We start from the raw sequence: 22031 nt of genomic DNA, 5'->3' as shown, positions 1-22031 counted from the left end.
TAGCCTTAAGTCCACATACCATATTTCATCAGTTTAGTTTAAAGCTTTAATGAGTATTTACAAGTGACATAATTCCAAAAATTATATATTTCGGAATCAGGAAGGTCTGAAATGTCGAGATTTGACAAAATATAGAATTTTTTTTTTATTTATTTATTTTTATTTATTTTATATATTTTGTGCACAAAAACATAAGAAGCAATTAAAAAAAATACTGTGTTAGTTTTAAACCTAATTAAAAATATTATTTCCTTTATGTTTTTTCAATTGTCCTTTAATTTCGCTCATCAGTTGCGCACTGAACCCAAAATACGTTTGAGAATATTTTTGTTACTTAGTTTAGTTATATTAACGCCCCGTTTTAAATCAACTATAAGGCTATCTTGGGATGAACCTTGTAATTTTGAACAGCAGTCAGATGACGAGAATGACACCCCCTCTCTCCAAGTTTCCACACCATATCAGCGTGAGGATGTTTGGTCCGGACAGATTTAGCGTGCACCAGACCCGTTTCCACAACGGAATTTCGGTGGAATTGGGTGGGTGTCGAGCCTGAAGTCTTCCGATCTCGAAGACGAGACCTTACCACCAGACCATCGTGGTCCATTTTGCCAGTGAATAACATGATTTAAATACATTTTTAAGTATTCCCTTATAGTAACTTTATGCCATTATTGACTTTTAAATAAACATTTTAATTAAATAAAAACACCATAAGATAAAGCGAAACTTATTACTTATTATATTTAAATTACACATTTTATTATTTGCAAGATTTTTGTTTTTGTTTTAATCGTTAGTTTTTTAAATTGTCGTGTTCAAGTACACATGGAGAAGACAAAGAAGCAGACATGCTCGTAAAATTATTATTGTTTATTTCTAGAAGATTCAAAACACTGAAATTCGTAAAATTCACTGAAATTCGTATTTTGGCTATCATAAAAATTTGTATATAGTTCTTCGCGCATAATAAACTATAGAAAATAAAATATAGGGAGAAGGCTAATAGATCAGAAGTTTAATCCTTTTGAAAATTTTAAAATCATCCATTTATAATGCTCTCTTTTTTTTTGCCGGTTAAATTAAAAATAATCTGAGGAGTTTGAAATAAGATAATAGTCTGAAATATTAAAAAAAAACTTTTTCAAATTTCATTAATTACCTGTCAAAGGATTAGCGTTTCTGGTTAGAAGTGCCAAAATATTTAAAATGTTAAAGATCAAAATAAAAAATTTCCGACGTTGATAGATTTTGTTTTTTGTTTGGGACAAATCCTAACCATTTTTTTTTTAAATTATGTATTAACACGTGGTTACTTTATAAGATTAAACTGACATTGTCTTCAGCCTTTTCTAATCATTTACTACTGCAATTTGTATCGAAGTTTTTGCTTTCTCGTATAAGAAGTATAGAGAACGTATTGTAATCATAAAAAAACTCGAGATTTTCAGGAATTTTTACTTTTTACTCCTCCCTGAGATCAAAAAACACAAGCAAAACTGTCCGTCCATCTGTCTTCCTGTAGCAATAACTCAAAAACGCTTTCAGCTGGAAGGGTGAAATTTGCAGTACGGTTTTGTTGTTGTTTCTTATGGCACTTGCCATGGACAAGCCCGATTTTACGGCGATTTTAAGTCGGTGGGGGAGCGTCTCTTTGTTTTTATAGTAGCGCCATCTAGGGCCAAGAGAAAAACTTAGCTACACACACGTCACAACCCTTTTTACGGGGCGGACTTCATTCACACATTTCATTCACTCATCCACAGATCGTAATTTAGACCTGAACCAGAGAACGATCACCCCTGATCCAGTACCCCCAGTTGTATTACTCTGGACATGGAGGACTTTACGATCACGATAGATTTATAAGCTCGCCGGCGGGGCTCAACTCGCAACCTAAGGGACGCGTATTCCAATTTTTGTGCAAAATCTATTCGGAAGAAGTCTGTCTTTCCGGCTATTCGAACATAAGTTACACGATGATTTGAAAACGTGGAGAGTTAAATGAATGAAATTCGGTACACAGATTTACCATCTACAGTGTAGACAGACACCTATCAAATTTTGAGCCAAATCCAATAAGAGGTTGACTATCTGTCTGTACGTACTCTCAGAAACATGCAAATGCGATAACTCAAATCACAATTCCTTAAATTTTAGTATGGAATTTTGAGAATTGAATTGCATTTTTGTGTCAAATTTTGGTTCTATTCGGTTGGGAAGAACGCGTTTAACCACTTAACTGTTTTATTTTCTTTACTATCTAATAAGATGGCATCTTCTATTTTGGGAATATTTCCTTATTTTGATTCAAATGGAAATCCATTGAATATTTCACTTATCTATGTATTCGATGTAATGTTAATATAGAATTATAATTGTTGTGAATGGTTTGTTGTGACCATGTTTTTTGCTCACAACTATCAAAATTCGATAAATTGATGCACGTATGGCATACCGGCAAAACGGTTAAGCGGTTAAAATTGAAATGACACGACATTTATTGAGTGACACGAGCATTTATTTTTGTCTTGTGGTCATGTTGCTCGTCTACGAGCCCAAACATTGCGAGTTCGATCCTCGCTATTACCAATAGCTACAAAGTTAAATTTGTGTACCAGATTTTATATATCTCACTCTTTACGTTTTATAATTAATGTGCACACTTACATTCAGATTCTTATGTTCTCACTTACATTCATTTTTACCATCGTAACTTTATCAAACCAGTGGGAGTGGTCTCTCCGTAACTTTCTCGCATACTTTCTAATTAATTTGTCATACCAGAAAGCGCCTTGCATGGTATTGGCTTAAAATTGTTACGAAATATCAATTTTTAGCGCGAATTTAGCATTCTTAATTAACCTATCGTGTCATCCTTGGCGAGATATTTGGCAATTAAACCTTGGCATGCTGTTAAAAATATCAAAAAAATCAAATCTGTATTTTACACACGTTTTTCTCAATCGATTGAAACAAAAATTTCACTCAAAACGACATTTGTAGTCACAAAATCCCATACCAAATTTGATATATTTAAGTCCTTGCGTTTTTGAGTTAACGCTTTTTACATGTTTCTGAAAGTACAATATGAAAGACAGCATATGGCTCAAAATTTGACAACTGTCTACCCAAGACATGCTAATTCTGTGTACAGAATTTTATCTATCTAGCTCTCTTCGTTTTGTAATGCTCGTGTTAACTTGTATTCGAATAGTCCGACAAACGGACTTTTTCTGAACAGAGTATATTCAAAATTTGCTGGAAATTTGTAAATTAGGTGTAAAGATCGCACACCAAATTTCCTCAGTCTAGCTCAAAGTGTTTTTAAGTTATCTTTGTCATAGACAGTTAGACAAATAAACGAATTGAAACACGTTTTTTAAAAATTTGTTTTTCGAACTTAGCGAGGTCTGAGAGATTTGTCAAAATCTCAAGTTCGAATTTTTTGAACTATTCTTTCTCTATTCTAATGTATGCGAGAAAGTAAAATAAATAAATAAATAAAATAAAATAATAATAATAAATAGTATTTTACCTAATTATAACCCTATTTCGCTATAACTTCTATTAAACTTTTAGACATTTATCACTAAATTAAATGCCGGCTTCCTGTCGCGCGTCTTCCCCGTGATCTGGGCGTCCCGGGTTCGAGTCCCGGTTTGGGCATGGTTGTTCTTCCGTTATTCTACCTGTGAGATTTTTCAATGTACCCTCCTGCAAAAAGGGGTTGTGTAAGCGAATGAGTGATGCGTGAGTAGCAAAGTCGTACTCTTGGCCGTAGTTGGCGCTACTATTAAAACAAGAGACGCTCCCCCTCCGGCTTAAATCGCTGCCTTCGTAACAGTGAGCTTGTCCATGGCAAGTGCCATAAGAAACAACAACAACTAAATTCAATAGATTTTAATCTCTATATATTCAATATGTTTCTTTTAGCTTTTTTTGAAAACAGATGTTTGGCACAGAATGATTAAAACTGTTTTTTGAGCTAAAAAACTCAAGGAGTAAACTTCTCGAAAAATTACTCATAAAATTCTATAATTAATTGGCGATTGTAAAAAGTAAAGACGATTAATGGTTGTAAAAAAATACATTCTTTGCATTTATAAGGAAACTAAAAACAGAAGAACAAATCCTGAAATTTTACGACCATAAAACGAATTAAGTCCATTAAGGGGAAACAAGTATATGGATTATTCATTGATATTCAAACAATTGGAGCAACAAAATAAAATTATATAATAGTATTCGACAGAATTAAAAACAGTGCAGACTATAAACACTCGATAAATTGAGATATACAGAATTTTTGACTTAAACTGACCTGAAGCATTGATGAAGCCTTATTTAAAAGAAAAATAAATGTTTATTAAAATATCTCACATAATCTTCACTGGTCCAGAAACAAAGTAATCCTTTTTATCAAATAACGGAAGTAAATGTTCGAATATTGCCGTAAGTATATTCGAAAATAAAATTTACCATTGCGGTCTAACATTCGGAATCATTTTGGCAGGAGGAAAAAAAATTGACTTCATTTGGCTTTTACGTGATGTTCGAATGAAAGTAATTTCCGCTTCTGGTGTTTTTACCAATTTGTTATCACCAATAAATGGCCCATTCCGCAAATGGGGCCATCTGGGAGAACAATAATCATCGAAAGCCGTCCATTCGTCAGCCACTGATGCATCAACAATGAACTGCTCATCTTTTATGAAATTATTTGCCGTATGAGCTTAATTGTGTTCAGATATTTGATCGAATTCGGAGAGCGGAAAATTCAAAGCTTGTCAAAGCGGTTGAAGAATTCATGAAAAAAGAATATAAAGGTTAAAAAAATTTCTATAAAAGATTGGTATTATAGAGGGGAAGATTATTCATTTGAAGGGCTTACATGTACTTGAAAGCTTTGCGATTTTATTGGCCTGAATGTAACTCGATAAAGAATGTTAAAGGAAATTAATCCAAAAATCACGGTCCTGTGCAGGGATGTACGGTGGACAGAATTTGACAGGCTCAATAACAATCAAAGACGCTTTATTCAAAATAGAAAGATAGACACACTGGCAACAAAATACAGCCAAATCGTACACAATAACAGCACTTGCTGTAAACAGTAGCAAATTGGTAATAAATACCCGTAACAACACAAAGTTCTTAGAAAGAACTCGCAGGAGGGAAACTTCTTACTATTCTCGCATCTGCTACTCTCAATTAACTACTCGCTTCATGTGAACTCTACTGCCGAATAACTACTGATTCAGTACAGATTGAGTTTAACTCTATCCCTCGACTTTTTATAGTTTCCGTTACAGGAGAAAGGAAGTTCTAGAAAGATGATTAAAATACATATTTAATGTAGTGCTATCGCCAAGATTCTTATTGTTTTAATCTTCGATTTTATCGCCAAGGCCGAGGATTATTGACTCAGCATTCATCAGAATTATCTTCCTTTTACAAAGGCTTACTGCTCTGCAAAGCAATATAACGAATTCATAACATTAGATAGAGACTAGCTGATCCAGCCTATCTGAAAAAGTACATAATACCGTAAATGGATCAACAGAGAAGAATTTAACGGTCAAAATTACATAAAAAAAGATATACTGTATATATGTTCTTAAACGAGAGGATGTTGAGTTATAAACATAAATAGAACAGATTATAATCATTTAATGAATAATGTACCAAGAATTTGGAATACAAGAAAACCGCTTCAAAAATTTTCAAGAAATGCATAAAGTCATTTTTCAAATAAAATAATATTAGAGATGTAACTATTTATTAAAAACAAATATCAAAATTATTAAAATGGCAAAGCTTACCGTAAAAAGACAAAATAATAAAGCATCAATGATAAAATTTAAAATAAACTCAAGCAGACAGAGAGTAAATTAAATCAATGAGACATTCCGATACTGTGGATGTCAGCTCGTTCCTGCTAATATGCTCATAATCGTTGGCTCTATTCCAATTTAAATTTCGATTCTTAAGAAGCTATGTAAGAGTAATGTTTCGTTTAATTTTTAATTAGTAATAATCCTGATTAATATTTTTATAAATTCACCTGAGTAGAACATTTCTACCTCCCCAACATATATTTGTACCAAATTTGGTAGCCCTATGTCAGAGGTTCTGGTCTGTAGACAGACAACACACAAGTCTTCTTTATTGTTAGTATAGATTGCACTCTCATTACTTTGTATATTTACTGAATCAAGGAACTGAATTCCAGATGAGAATTTATGAATTTTCTGGATGTTAATATTCTTACGATCTGGAAGAAAAGTTAAAAAAATATTGAACAAAGTCATGCATTTGAAAATAAATCTTGTAATAAAACAAATAAATTTACAATTATTTTTTGTTCCATATTGAAATAATAGGAAAAATATTCTTGGTTATGCTGTGCTGTGGTCATACAACATAACCACTGGTGGCTACATAGTAGCTACACAGAAGAGCCAATTGTGATTTTACTGACAAAAAAGTTGGTTATATTGCGTCAAGCATATGGTAAAATTAGAATAGGTTAGAAAAAAAATACGTTTATAAAAACAAAGTCAAATAGTTAAAACCACATGAAATTCGACAATGCAATAGATAGAAGATTTCAACATGAACAGGATAGAAAAAAAGTGCTTCATGCAAATAAAAAAGACAATGGCTTTAAAAAAAATTAAAACTATTTGAGCGGTATTTTTCACCCACCAGATCCTGTAATGTAAAGGAAGAGGAGATAAGAAAAAGAACACGATAGGGATTAAATAAAGATATTCAATTAAAATGTGACAAACATTAAAATCAACTTAGACGCTATGACATACAAACGTAGACTCTCTAAATATGAGTTGTTTGCGAATAAAATGAGTATTGAGCATGCTTTTAAAATGAGTATATCCTATACCGAGACGAGTCACTTTGACTTCCATCTTACGTATAATAAGAGCAGGCCACAAACTAATATCTGTTTTAACAGAATGTTATTTACTATGAATCTGCAACTCCCATACATTTTGCCAGGTAGAAAAAATAGGATTACTTGAATGGCCTCTTAATGGCATGAAACGGAACCACTCTGGTTATGACCTCATAACTAAAGCTGCCTTGAGATAAAGACACTTCAGGTGACAGCACTCACCTCTGATGTAACTTCTATGTCACATCTGTAAACGAAGTTTGATTTCGATGTCAAATTTAATTTGCTTTAAGTCACATAAATGACAGAAGTTAGGTGGCATCAGGTTTCGAAATCCATCCATCTGTGTCCATTAAATTTAGATCTAAACAATCATATAATTATGTTAATATATTTTTGATTTTATTTAATGAAAAAACAACTTTTGATTTTATTTAACCCTTTCTAGGGCCGTGGGAAGCTTGCTTCCCACCAAATTTATCAATCTTTGTATGAAATTATGTAGGTTGGCATAAGTTCTGATAAATTTTTTTAGAAAGATAGAAACTTAGATGCTTCAATTCTTTATCTCACACAAAATGATGTGTCTTTATTTGTTACTTAATTATTAATTAACCAAATTAATTAATTAATCAAATTAAATTTATCTAATAAGCTAAATGAATCCCTTTTCTTATTCTAATTTCAAGCCTAAAAATATTTTAACGTTATATGACTAGAAAAAAATTGCCCTTTAAAGGGTTAAAGAAAATACAATTTTTGATTTTATTTAATGAAAATACAATTTTTGATTTTATTTAAGAAAATACAATTTTTGATTTTATTTAATGAAAATACAATTTTTGATTTTATTTAATGAAAATCTCATTTAATTTGCTTTGAATCTTTTTATTTAAAGAATTTATTATTCGTGTTATTTATTATGTTTATCTTTATTTATGAAGTTTTAATGTTTTAAACATTCTTCTATATTACGGTTATTTTGTATAATTTTGTGAAAATTATTTCAATGATTTTTTAAAAATATATCAGACAATTTTCTCAGAAATTAAGGTTAGTTATTAAGTTAAGAAAAAGGTTACAAATGCAGATTTAGCATTAATCGTGTTTTATGCATTCAAAATGTTTTCTTCATTTTCTTTTATTTTATTAAGAAATAAATGACATTTGTAATCAACGTAAAATTAATCACAATAAAAAAATTTTTGGATTATTTCTTATTTGGTGTTCTGTTCTTTTTCACATGCAATTTCTTTTTTTGCAAATGATTTTCTGAATTTCGGCCAAGACAAAATAAGTGAATATCATTAAAAAAAATTGTGTCTATGAATTTGTGTGCATGAATTTTGTGTTATGAATATAACACAGAAGAATTTCGGAATATATTGCCTTGATATTATATTTATTAGAAAAGTAAACATAACTTTAAGATATGTAATTGCGTTTTAAAGTTGGCTTTTAGAGAAATTATCGTTTTTTTTATTCAATATTGTTAATATTCAAAGAGTTTCCTTTTTAATTAAAATTTTGATTAAATTTCATTTCTAAAGTTCATAGTTTTGGAAAATGTATCGATTTATACATTAGCATAATTTATGTTTTTAATTCTATTTACATCTGAAAATGCTATTTTCTCAAATTCTGAATTCTGGTCTTCTAAATTAAAACGCAATGCATATCTTATTCAAATTTAGTATAACAATTTCTCAATATATAAGCTGTAATTCCTAGAAAATAAACAATCTATTCTTTAAAAAATATTTAGTAGTTGTTTTAATGTTGCATAATGTTAAGAAAAATTAAAATTTCTTGCTATTTATTAGCCAAATCTTGATATTAGAAGATTGGATAGAATTACAGCTTAATCCATAATTTATGAACTAAGCAGTGTTGAGTATCACACATATTTATGTCTCTTTGTCTCTTAACACATACAGGGTGTCCCAAAAAAATGTATACACACTTTAAATAATTGTAAATTTGGGGTTTATTATAATTCGAATAATTTTCATCATATAAAAGATTCTACAAATATTCTATGGTCTTGTTAACGCATGTTCTCAAACTGATGCCCGTTCTGCTCCAGACACTGCTGACAACGCGAAGCGATGGAATAGCACACATGATGGAACAATTCCCTTGGGATATTCGTACATTCATGTTCAATGGTTGCCCTCAATTGAACAACTGTTGCAGGTTTATGGACATCCTGAACAGTTCCATCAGCTTCAAACATATCTCTAATTCGAGTGATGGTAACTCGTGTAGGTGGTTCTTTGTTAAACTCCCTCTTAAATTGTCTTTGCACTTCTACTGCATTTTCATACTTCCAGTAGCATTTTAGAATAAATTTCCTTTCTTCAAATTCAAGTCTGTCTGCCATCACTCGGTTCAATGGGTTCAGTTTGTAAAGAAAGAAGAAATAACTTAGTTATCAGCTGCTAAAATTTGTATACATTTTTTTGGGACACCCTGTATTATAAAACGAGTGAAAGAAAGATAAGGGTTTATTTCGAAAGTTATATTTATATGAAGAAAGTTAACATATATGCCACTATCACAATATTTTTACTGATCAAAGAGATGGACAACACTTTTAGCCTGTGTTGCCATTTCGTTGAATGAAAATTTAGCGGATATTAAGTGAGCATTCCGACTCCACAGGCAATATATTTCTTAAATTATTTGCAAGATTTTTAAAGAATCTTTTGATAAACCTCTAAAGTGGAAGTTTTTTTTACTTGCATTATATCTCTTTCTGGCGAGCAACAAAAACCTATTTTTTTCTAATTTTTATAGCAACTTTTGATCTTTAACTGATTATAAGTATTTTTATTCAATCCATTTTATGTAAACATTCAAAAAGATAAGCATTTTTTAATACCTTATTTACTATATTTACGTAATACCTATTATACTACTATATTTACGTTAAATACCTTATTAATACGTTATTACCTACCTTAAACATATACGGAACTTTCGTGTATTCAGTCTTCTACTTATCCCAAATGCATTAGTTATCTTTGTTAAATTGTTGACATTAAATACTCAGAGAAGAGTACGCACAAAATAGTAAAGTCAGTTTATATATATAAACTACTTACCTTTAAAATATTATTAGATTTAGCGACTTTGGAAATGAAATGTGCAAATACAATATTTTGCAAATGTAAAATAGTTATTTAATGCTATGCCTTTGATAGTGTTACAATATTTAAGAATGAATTTCAACACTATGTTTTAAGGAAAACTGAGTATCTTATGTCAGAAGATAAAAAATAGTCGATAAAAAAATCTTACTCTCTGATAATTTATGTGTCTCTGAAGACTTTGTATTAGTTGGGGAAAAAGTAATACTTATAACAAAAACCAGCGGCATTGTTTTTAACAAACCTTCTCACATATTTTCTAATAAAGATGTTATCCTCTATTTCCGACAAAATATTGTGCACCTTGGGTACGGCAATGAGAGCTTTACATGGCATTGGCATAGAAAAGTTATAAAATATTAACCTTTAGGGTTGAAATCATTTACTGAATCTATCGCGTGATCCTTGAAAGGGTTTTTTTTTGGCGAATAATCTCTGGAATGCAACTAATAATATTCGAAAAATCGAATATGTGTTTTAAATGCGTTCTTCCCAACCGATTTTCGATCTCGAACTGCATACCAAGTGACACATGGCACATACACCACAAAACTACATAGGGTTGAAACGTATTCTTTATACCAACCCTATTTTATCATAAAAACAGCTGCAGGTACCTAGGCTTATATTGTTTTATATGTTTCTCTTAAAAAAAACAAAATAATCTCTTATGGATTTTTTTTACTCATTAGGGGAGGAAAAATATTTTCTTTTGTAATAAAAGAGAACATTTATAATAACCAGAATTTCTTAATACGGTTTCTGTTTTTCTGAAAGGTCAGATGTTATCAAAAGTTTTTTGTTGTTGTTAATGCTATTTTCATCAATCAAAATTTTCAGAATAATTAAAAAGCATACGCCCTTCCATTTGCGTGCACCCTTTGCACGCATGCTTAAAATGATTATTAATTATTTTGAAACTTTAAAAAGCTACGACTTTCTTTTCATAAAAAAGAGAAATTTCAGAAAAGCCATAAAATCGTTTCATTACTTGTTCATTAGTATTTTACGGCGACAATTTTCGTTGTATAACAATGTTTTATAGAGTATCTTTTCTTCTATTAGGCAATAAAAATAAAAACAGAATTCATTATTCAAATTAGCAGTTAATTTCTGAAAATTCATGCATGTGAAAAAGGTTGTAAGGATGAAATTGCAATGGAGATGTAACGACGCCATTTCAGCCACATTTTCGATATCCATTTTCCCTGTTTTAAATGAAGTTAAATTCAATGGTCAAATCCGTGGCAAAATTTCAACCGATTTAGGAGATCGCTTATTCGATGTTTACTTCTGAAGAAGATCTACCTTTAATTAGAACGTATTGAATCTGACATCGAATATTAAAATCTCCTTTCATTACCTCACATGGACGTTTGGAATGCGCGTCGTCTTTATCGGGCAAATTATGAGGCTTGTTCTAAAATAACGCTCATGAAGTGTTTAAATGATACGTTAATGAGCTTCTAATCATTATATGTTGCAATGATTAAAAAATATTATAAGACTGCCACCTGACGCACGCACACACGATACTGAGGGGTAAATGTGTAAATTTCTTTTTGGTGCCTAATTTGAATGCCTTTATCCTAAGTGCACACACACACACACACACAAAAGTATTATCTAAAAGCTATCTTTTTAAACTTAAAATCTAATAAATATTTATTTTAATTTTTAGCATGAAATTTTTATAATTAATTATATAAAAACTGAGAAACTTTTAAAGAAATGTTTGAGGTCAGAATTCCGAAATAACTGGAAATCTTCCCATTAAATCATAATATTTTTTGATTTTAAACTTTCAGCCGTTGAGAATAAGAAAAACAATATTCAGTCTACATATTAAAGTAGTTATTAAAGTTTTGGAGCATAACAAGAAATAATTTTGATAAATTAATGTACGCAGGAATTTGAGATATCAATAATATATATGTATATAAAGAATTATGAAGAAAATTACCTTAAGCCATATGTGAAAACTGAGAAAAATTCATTGCATGAATGTTATTTATTTACGATTATTCAATTCTTCATTATTGTAATAAAAAATGTTTTTTTTTCAGGTATCGCCAAAATGTATTCTTTAATACAGAGAAACTCTTACATGCTGCAGCTACAAAAGGACATTTTTGATCAAAAAAGCAAGAAAAAAATTCTGATGAACCCTCATTTACCGAATTAACATATTCAGAATAATAGTTTTAAGTAGAATAAGGGGAAAAGAATTCGCATATATATATATGCATATATGCATCAGTGAAAAAATTCGAATAAATAAAAGGGATAAAATAAATAAGTGTATTTTGAACTGATATTGAAGTATTCTACGAGTAATATCTAGCAGAATTTATCATAATTATTCTATGTGTGATTTATAAAGTATATTGCATCAATATTCATTTAAGGGATTCCTGAATCCCGGTTAGAAAGACCATCTGACATTTCTAAATCAATATTATAGAGAATTTCAAAATCATTATGGAAAGGATTACCTAAAATTCCAAAAGGATAATAATATTATTCTAAATTATTACCTTAAAAATTGATGCTTTACAAATCATGATTTTAAAATTTTACCTAATATCAGAAAGATAAGTTATAATTACAATAAGAGAATTATTTTTTTTTACAAATAGTTTATTAGAATTTCTGAAGATCTAAATGACATGCAATATCTTGCAATACAGAACAACAAATCAAATATTCAAAAAATCCAACTTCGAAGATAATTCACTATTTTCAGCATTATTCGCCTTAGCTCTTACTCATCATTTCGATAATTACTTGAACGACAGTTCCAGGAACAAATATGATCGACCATTTTCTCCTGGTAGCATGGTTACCTTCACTTGCATCTTTGTTACAATCACTCTCGTTCTGACCACACTGGCCACTTCCTTCTTATTGCTGAGCCTTCATTCGAACGAATGGGAATATATGAGCTACAAAGTAGGAAGAGTTGAAAAAATTGCTCAAACACAGAATGTCAGTCTGCAGTGGCTCAATGCAGAAGTTGCAAGAATTGAATATACGGTTGGTCCAGAGGAAAATTCAAACATTGGTAATGAAAGTCAGGTTTCCAAAGCAAAAAGCTCGGTCTTCTATCTAGTGCCTGCTTATGGTGGTGTCAGTAAGCTGTGCACAGATGTATCAGGTAAATGATTGATTTCTTTATATGCTTTTATTATTCCATGTTTGTAAAGGTATAATTTTATGATTCTGTTTGTTCCCAATAATAATACGGTATATTAATATTCAGAAATTAATCAATTCTTTAATTAATTGATTAAGGAAATTTTATTCCATATGATGGAAGTCATCTGGTAATTTTCCTTCATTTGAAGGGAAAAAAGATATTAAATTTCATTGTACGTGTAAACATGTTTTATAAAGTACATTAAAGATTAAAATATTTATTTAAACAAAAATAAATGTTCAAAATACGCTTTTGTTAGTACTAACAAGTAGCAATGGTTTCCCCAAAACTTTCTCGCATACTCTCTAATAAACTTGTGATGCCAAAGAATGTCTCATATGGCAATGACGTACAATAGTTAAGAAGTATTAAACTTTTGGTGTAAATTTATTCTTTTTACTGAATCTATCGTCAGATCCTTGGCGAGTTATTTGGCGAATAATTCCTGGCATGCAATAATAGTATCGAAAAATTGAATTTTTGTTTTAAATACGTTTGTTTTCTCAACCGATTGAAACAAAAATTTCACACAAAACTACACTTGTAACCACAAAATTCCATACTATATTTGATACATTTAAGTCATTCCGTTTACATATTTCTGAAAGCACAGACCGACAGACTGTCAACCCGTAATTGGATGTGGTTCAAAATTTGACAAATATCTACACTATAGATAACATATCTGCGTACTGAATTTTATCTATCTAACTCCCTTCCTTTTGTGGGCCGCGGTGGCCTGGTGGCAAGGTCTCGGCTTCGGAACCGGAGGGTTTCAGATTCGAGACCCGATTCCACCGAAGAACAGTCATGTAAGCGGATCTGTAGGCACGTTAAGCGTCCTGGCCAAACGTCCTCCCGCTGGTGTGGCGTGGTGTGGAGAGGGGGGTGCCAGCTCAGGTGTCGTCCTCGTCTTCTGACCGCTGTTCAAAATGACGAGGTCCGTCCCAAAATAGCCCTAGTGTTGCTTTAAAACGGGACGTTAATATAACTAAACTAAACTAAATTAAACCCTTCGTTTTGTAGATATTGTGTTAACATATATTCGACCAGCTGGTCAGACAGACTTTCTCTGAACAGATTTTATTCAAAATTTGATAAACTTCTACAAATTTCGTATAAAGACCGTATACCAAATTTCAACCATCTGATTCAAAGCGTTTTAGAGTTATCTTTGTCAAAGACAGACAGACTAATATTTTCTAAAAATATGTTTTTTGAACTCAGGGTGATTTAAATCATGGGGATTTGGCTCTCGTTAAAATCGAATTTTTTTATGTTTACTATACTTTCTCCGTACTAAGTACACGGAAAAGCAAACAAGTTTCATATGCATTAAAACAAGGTGCAAATCTGTATATTATAGTCTATATTTTAATTTAATAAAATAATGAGTCTTTAAGGTCTCTCGTGATTTGATATTTAAAATTTCTTTGTTTAAAGAATCATTGTTGCTTGCTATCCGATGCTGCTTGAGATTTAATTAGATTAATTTAATTAACAGATAATTAATTAACTGATATTATCAAACAAACCAGTTGGAGTCAAAGACGGCATAACTAATTATTCATTTGAAGTGTAAAAAATTTGATCTACCTCTTTTATTTTTTTTTTTTTTTAATTTTCGTTTTAGAAAGGTTAAGCAAAAAATTTAATATTATCTTTCAGTTATATTTGAATTTAGACATTTCATATCTCGAATGTGTACGAAATGGAGTTATATTTCCTACTCTAATACTGAAATTTTTGTATAAAAAATTATAAATTTATATGGTTTAGCAATGTTAATGATTGTTTTACTTTATAACATTGTATGGTTTTGTTCCTTTGTACATAATATTCAAGTTTATGTTCTGAAGGACATTTATAGGTTTTTATTAAACGATGTCCAATAACTATTACAACTTGTTTTTTTCTACAAAATGAGAAAGCAAATTAATTACCTTTGTTTCTGTTTTATTCAGGAAATCTTGGGAGCTACAGCGATTGCGAATTTGATTTATTGTACTCAGGTTAGCGGCTTGCTTTGATATCTCTTATTTTGGAATGAGTTTAATAAATTTAAATCATAGGCAGACTTGAATAAGCAAAATAATAATGAATTTTTCAAACATTCACACTACAAATACGGAGTTTAGTTATATTAAAGCCCCGTTTTAAAGCATCACTAGAGCTATTTTGTGACAGACCTCGTAATTTTGAACCGTGGTCAGATAACGAGGACGAAACCTGAGCTGGAAGCCCCCGCTCCAAACTTCCATACCACACCAGCGCGTATACAAACACGGAGAAGTGTGTGTGTTCGGGAGAGAACGTTTGATGTTCTGCGTGAATGAAATGTACTTTTTCTTTGACTACTTGATATACCAGAAACTAAAAGTCAAAACCAAACTAAGACATCCGAATTTACAATTTTTTTCAAAAAAATTAATTTTAATTTCTTGAAATGTGATTTCGAATTTTTTTTTCAATTTCTGGATGGATATTAGATGATTTTTGCTGCCCTTAGTGACAAGAAATGGATCTTCGTTCACCTTTTCTTTATACATGTAAATTCCAACTGATTGAGATACAGTACAGCAAAAATACCATAAAGCTTTTTTAAGATCCGAATAAAGCAAGGCATAACCTGCTCTGCAATTAACTGAAATATCCTACGAACTCGAAATGAGAGGGAAAAATGTTTCACCTCATTCATCAATTGACATAAAAATCTCGAAACTCATTTTTGCCTTTGAGGAGTTTACTATCGAGAAGACAAGCTAATTTTGCTAATGGACTGTCTCGAAGTGTGCGACATATGCGAACTCCATGGTAACCCTGTTCCAAACACACTCAATTAAACAAAGTTTCTTGAGAATCTGATGGAATATATCTCGAATTTTGCCTTCTGCACACACTTCTCGTTTTATTAGAATATCCATCATTTAATGAAGGGGCGGCACCACTATAAATTGTGCTCGCGACACAAAAGGAAATAAAGAAACTATTTTCAGTGCACTCGTATATTACTTCTGGTCTTTTTCACTAAAAGAGATTTATTTTACATATATATTATTAGATATATTAGAAATATGTTATGGTTTTGCAAAATTTAATAACTAAATTGATGACTCGGTTTTTGTAACTAAAATATAAAGCTGTGAGAGGTTGATTATTATTATTAATTTGAGTTGTAGTCGTATGCTTACAGGGCCGGTATTCAGGCTTCAAAAACAGATTTAATATGTATTAGCCCCTGTGGTAAATCTATACATTTTGCGGTCCTAGGAAATGCACGAGGCCCTTTTTTCAATAAATTGATCAAGTTATTTTCAAATTTCAACACATTTTAGATTAATCAAAATGTTAATGAATTATTTTAAACTGATTTTAATAAACGTATGACATTGTACATTATTATTTACTAATCGACTTTGGCTACCAGATGATTCGCCGAGAGGTATTTATTATATTTAATTTTAGATATAATCGTTTAGATATAATTTGATGTCCACAATTTCTTCAAATTGTTAGATATTAAAGTATTGTTATTTAACTGCCGTTCATAAATTTTGTTTCTTGCGCGCGCGGGCCTATCTAATGAAGATCAACTCATGACATCACAACGCTTTAAAAACGTGCGCGTTCAAATTTCAAGGTATCGTAATTTCACATTTTTATTCATTTTGTAAACCGTGCAGATTTTAATAGAATTTTTCTTAATTTGCTTTCAACAATGAAAGAAAATCAAGTGATTAAATTGATGAAACAATGAAAATGCCTTGAATTTCAAAGTATGTAATTTATTATTAGAAATTAAGCAAAAAAATATTTTTAAAAAAATGCCAAAATTCAGGAAAAATTTGCATAAATATTAAATTACTATCTTTAAAATGATGCTTGCTAAATTTTGACGCGGCGTGATATTTATATTTGTGTTGTAATAATTTTAGAAGTTATCGTCGCGTATATATATATATATATATATATATATATATATATATATATATATATAAATCCAACAATTTTGTCTGTAGAGCACTAAAACACAGATACTGTAGCAAAAAATATGCGTAATGAAACAAAAAAAAAGTTGTTTCTTTCATCTCGTTTACTTTTTAATTTACATTCCGTCACGTGTTAAATGGTTTTCAAAAAATATTCTATAAAGATGTTAAAGCAGTGATTAACCATTTAATCATACCTAAAAAATTAATATTGCCCTAATATTTTTTAACTCAAAGAATTACGATTTTAGCAAGTTTTTTTGACAGCTGGGCAAATAAATTTTTTTAAATCGATCTCCTTTGAGGTTGTCAGCTAGCGGCTCAGGACAACTGTCTAGTTTAGTAATTTACGGACTTGCTAAGGACTTGCTAACTCCCATCACTTCGGCGGATCCATCGTGAAATCAATGGCGTATTCGCAAGCTTATTATCTCAAAGTAAAGATTCTTCCGCCAGAGCGCTGACGCCAAATAATATTTATAAATATATATGTATGTATCTATATCTATCTTTATATATATATATATATATATATACATGTTTAAGAGAAACTAGAATGTACAGGTAAATTCAGAACTATCAGCAAGTTTAAAAACCAACAATTCACAAACAAATAAAAGTAGAAAGATGTCGTTTGATTAAAATAACTGGGAATGAAAAATTGGATATAATTTTTATCGCGAAACCAGAATTTTTTTTAAAAAAATCATTGAGTGCTTTAAATGAAAGTGGTTGCATCCTGCTGAAAACTGGTACGGGAGTGCACGATTCTTTACGCACTTTTTTAACATGTTAATGTACATAGTGTTTAACATGTATGATATGTTACCTGTAAATTGAGTGAAGCATTATGTGATACGAAATCAATTCATCTTTGCTTATAATAAAGATGAAAATGTGTGTTGACGTTCTGCAGGCTATGTGGTTTGACCTTGAACTTCCAAATTTGGGCGCGCGCGCGCACGCACACGATGCATTTTTGCTGCAAAAAACCTTAGACGAATGAAAGCAGCACAATATTGAGGAAATTCGACCGCTGATTGGCTTACCTTATTTGCGATGGTCAATAATGGGATTTGAAATCGAGAGCATGAATAAAATAATGATATTCAAATTTTCATAACTTTAGTCGCGAAAGAGTTGAGCTTTTTTGTTTTGTTTTGAAAATATGCAAAATGTAATTTTGTGTAAAAATTTGGAATTCGTAATTCATTGACTCAATAAATAGAATAGAATTCTCTTCTTTACTTAGATCATTTTCTTATTGCATGTATATATCTAATACTAACTATTTAGAGATTTATTGTTGGTTCCCGATTAGATTGGATAGCCTGTATGTATAAACCATGTCCGTCTCAAATATTACAGAAAAATGAATTAGTAATATAAATCTTTTTCTTCTGTTTGTTTTCTAGAAAATATTCCGGTTCATTTCATGCAGATATATGGTGAATTTCGTTTTGATGGAGTACAGAAATGAAGCACATAAACAAAGCTTTCATAGGTTTCAAAAAGATATCTCATTACAAAATGAATACTCACAAAATATTTTCAAAAAACTTATCAAGAAAAGTGTTTATTCCAAACATAAATACCTGGTTTTGTTACTTACAGAACGGTTTCTTAAAACAAAAGTTACTGTGCAAAATTACATTCCAGTTACATTTCTAAATTCCAATAAAATAAGTTATTTTATAACTTTTTTATTATTTTCAGAAACAAAACAAAACTACTTATATAATCCTTGGATCGGCACCACGTTTTGGTGCCACATTTTATAGTGGGAGTGTTGTGATTTTCTAAGGAACTGCTCGGTTTTAAATACACTATTTTTAATTTCCACAAACACAACTACACTAGAAAATTTACAAACACATTATTGCAGACGCACACAGAAAATTAGGTTAAAGAAAAAACAGTATGTTGGAAGGATTCCACAGTTTCCAGACGAAAGCATTCGGCGTTAGCGCAAGGGTTGCGCATAGGGAAAAAGTCGACCTCAGGATGCAGGTCTGCCGTTCAAGCTCACTTGAGCTTTTAATTTCATCTTTTATCAACATGAGAGAAACATGTTGAAAAAAACTTTTTTTCATGGTTGCGGAATGTGATCGTGCAACATAAATTTTAGTCATTTTTTATATTAAATTAGCCGCTTTTAGCAAATAGCTAGTTAGCCAAGAATAATGCTAGCTAAAATTTTTAATTAAATTTTTTATGTAGCTCTTGATAGTTTCTCCGGCATATATTATTAAGCATCATAATCAAATAATTCATACTTTTATAGGTGCCGTACGCCGTTCTGTTCATAATATTATATATCGCTCTAATTTTCTGTCAGCTGCAGTAACTCATGAACTTTAAATTAAAAGGGCAGTTATTAAACTTCTATTATTACATATTTTTTTCTTTTTGTTGAAGCCGAACATTTTTTTTAAAAAAAATATCAGCACAGTAAATAGTATCATTCGGCATTGAAGTCATATGTGCATTATGGAATATTTTTTTATAGTTTACGCAATACCGCAAATAATAATTCAATGAAATTTTTTCTGATTCATGATAAAATTCAACTTTTAATTTTACTTCGAAAAGGATCTAAATGACATAAATAATAATATTTTATTTAGCTTCACTCAATAAATGTGCTTCTGAAAAAATTATGAAATCAAAATTTTATATTCATCTTTGGTTTAAGGAGTCATATTCAGTGAAATGTTTTTGATACTCCAACTTTCAAATAAATAAAGCGTTCTGATCTTTTGGGTTTAGTTTAGTTTAGTTATATTAACGTCCCATTGTAAAGCAACACTAGGGCTATTTTGGGACGGACCTCGTCATTTTGAACCGCGGTCAGATGACGAGGACGACACCTGAGCTGGCACCCCCCTCTCCACACCAGCGGGAGGACGTTTGGCATGACGGAGTTAACGTGCAACAGACCCCCTTACACGACGGTTCTTCGGTGGAATCGGGTCTTGAACCTGAAACTCTATGGCTCCCAAGCCGAGACCTTACCACCATGCCACCGCGGCCTGCTGTGATCTTCTGGGAAAATACCGGGGACTGATTGCATTTCTTTTTTGAAGCGGTCAACTGATTGGTCAAAAATCGTGAGTTTTTATATGATATTAATATTCAAATTTTCATAACTCACTCAATTTTAGTCACAATAGAGTTTAGTTTAGTTTTTTTTCACAATAGAGTGAACCTTTCATTTTATTTAAAATTTTAATGTTTTATTAAATATGACTCATAGGGCCGAAAGTACGTATAAAAATATAAAATTCGTTATTCATAAGAACAGTTAATGATTCAACCTACATAAAATAGTATTCTTTACTTCATTTAAACCAATTTCCATATTAGATGTATATGGTTAATATTGTTACAAGTTTGTAATTTTGCTACTCGGCCATGAATAGTGTCATCGGGAGAAAGACCGTTGTAAGATCTGTGCTGAGCAGCTGCCGCGTAAATGACCTGAGAGCTTGGCGACCATTTGGCGAGTTTGGCGACTAAATGGATAATACCAGAAAGTTCGAGAACTTTCACGATCCATCCACTAAGACCCAAGATACAGCCAGGTACGCCCTGATTGGTCCAAAGATTCCAGCCCCGCCTCCCGGAACTATAAAAGACGGGAACTGTGAAGCGACGAGGAAGTCGTGTCGTGTGTATCGGAAGAAGTTGTGTGGATCGTCAAAAGTTGTGTGTGTGTGAGAGGAGTCGGAGTCGCCGGCAAATAAGAGAAATTAGAGGATGAGACAGCAAGAAAGTTGCTGAACTAATGAACTATTAGAGATTAAATGCGCTGCGTCATTAAGATTGATCGACGGTATTTTGCTGTATAGAAAAATTTTGTAACAATATTAACTGTTTAGAAATTAGGAGCTGAGATCTAATAAGAGTGGACATCCTGTGTATATATAAATCGTATTTGACTTAAATACTAAAGAATTATTGAATTAATAATTTCGATATTTTAAAAGTTCACATAAACCTTTTTCTTGCATTTATCTTTCTAGAATATATGTTATATGGTTATTTCATGGTAAAGGTTACTATACAAGCATTGCAAATTACACTTTCCTAGGTTTAATTTGCAATTAGAGTTAATATAATTTTCTAGTTTTAATTTTTGTCAAAATGATAGCAACACGTTGATAAAGTTAATTTTTCCCATGCATTTGGAACGTTCTAACGCACATTAAATTTTATTTTTATTTTGTTTGAAATAAATAATTGGAATATATGTTTAAATATTTAAAGAGATGACTAAAAAATAAACAATTATTTTATGTATAAAAAATTGGTATCATGGGAAAAATAATTTATTTTGAATTTAAAGATAATGTAAAAAGCATTTTAGTCCGTAATATTTTTGGAATTTATCAAGGGAAAAATTACTTTAAATTTTAGTCAGATAGTTCACCCTGTAGAAGAACAGCACGCACACAAATTACTATAAATGAAGATATATAGTTTTAATAAGTCAACTATATATCTTCATTTATAGTGAAGTAAGTGAAGTAGGATATGTAATTGTAAGATATGTATAGTAATATGGAAAGTGAAGATATGTCATTTAGAATTCCATTTCAATAGAGGACTTTGAGATCTGTACAAAAGAGATATTTTGATTCGATCAAAAGAGAGATTTGAAGGAATTACATTATTTTCATGATTTCGTACACTCCAAGCATTTAAAACAATGATTTGAGTTATACGTTAAATACCTTTTGTGTCTACTACTGTACTGTAAAGCTAACGGA

At 30.9% G+C, this 22031-nt stretch overlaps 1 protein-coding gene across 1 annotated transcript in view; it reads left to right on the top strand.

Annotated features, from left to right (window-relative positions):
- LOC129960271 (uncharacterized) overlaps positions 1–22031 on the top strand; it is a 63056-nt gene that overhangs the window by 2497 nt on the left and 38528 nt on the right. Inside the window, exon 2 of the mRNA XM_056073569.1 lies at positions 12138–13228. Within this exon, the coding sequence (XP_055929544.1) occupies positions 12736–13228 (493 nt within the window). The 5' untranslated portion in view covers positions 12138–12735. The remainder of the gene's footprint in view (positions 1–12137; positions 13229–22031) is intronic.

This window comes from Argiope bruennichi, chromosome 2 (genome assembly GCF_947563725.1).
Source record: "Argiope bruennichi chromosome 2, qqArgBrue1.1, whole genome shotgun sequence".
Lineage (NCBI taxonomy): Eukaryota > Metazoa > Arthropoda > Arachnida > Araneae > Araneidae > Argiope > Argiope bruennichi.
Note: the sequence above shows the minus strand (reverse complement) of the source record. Positions and strands in the feature narration are given on the sequence as shown.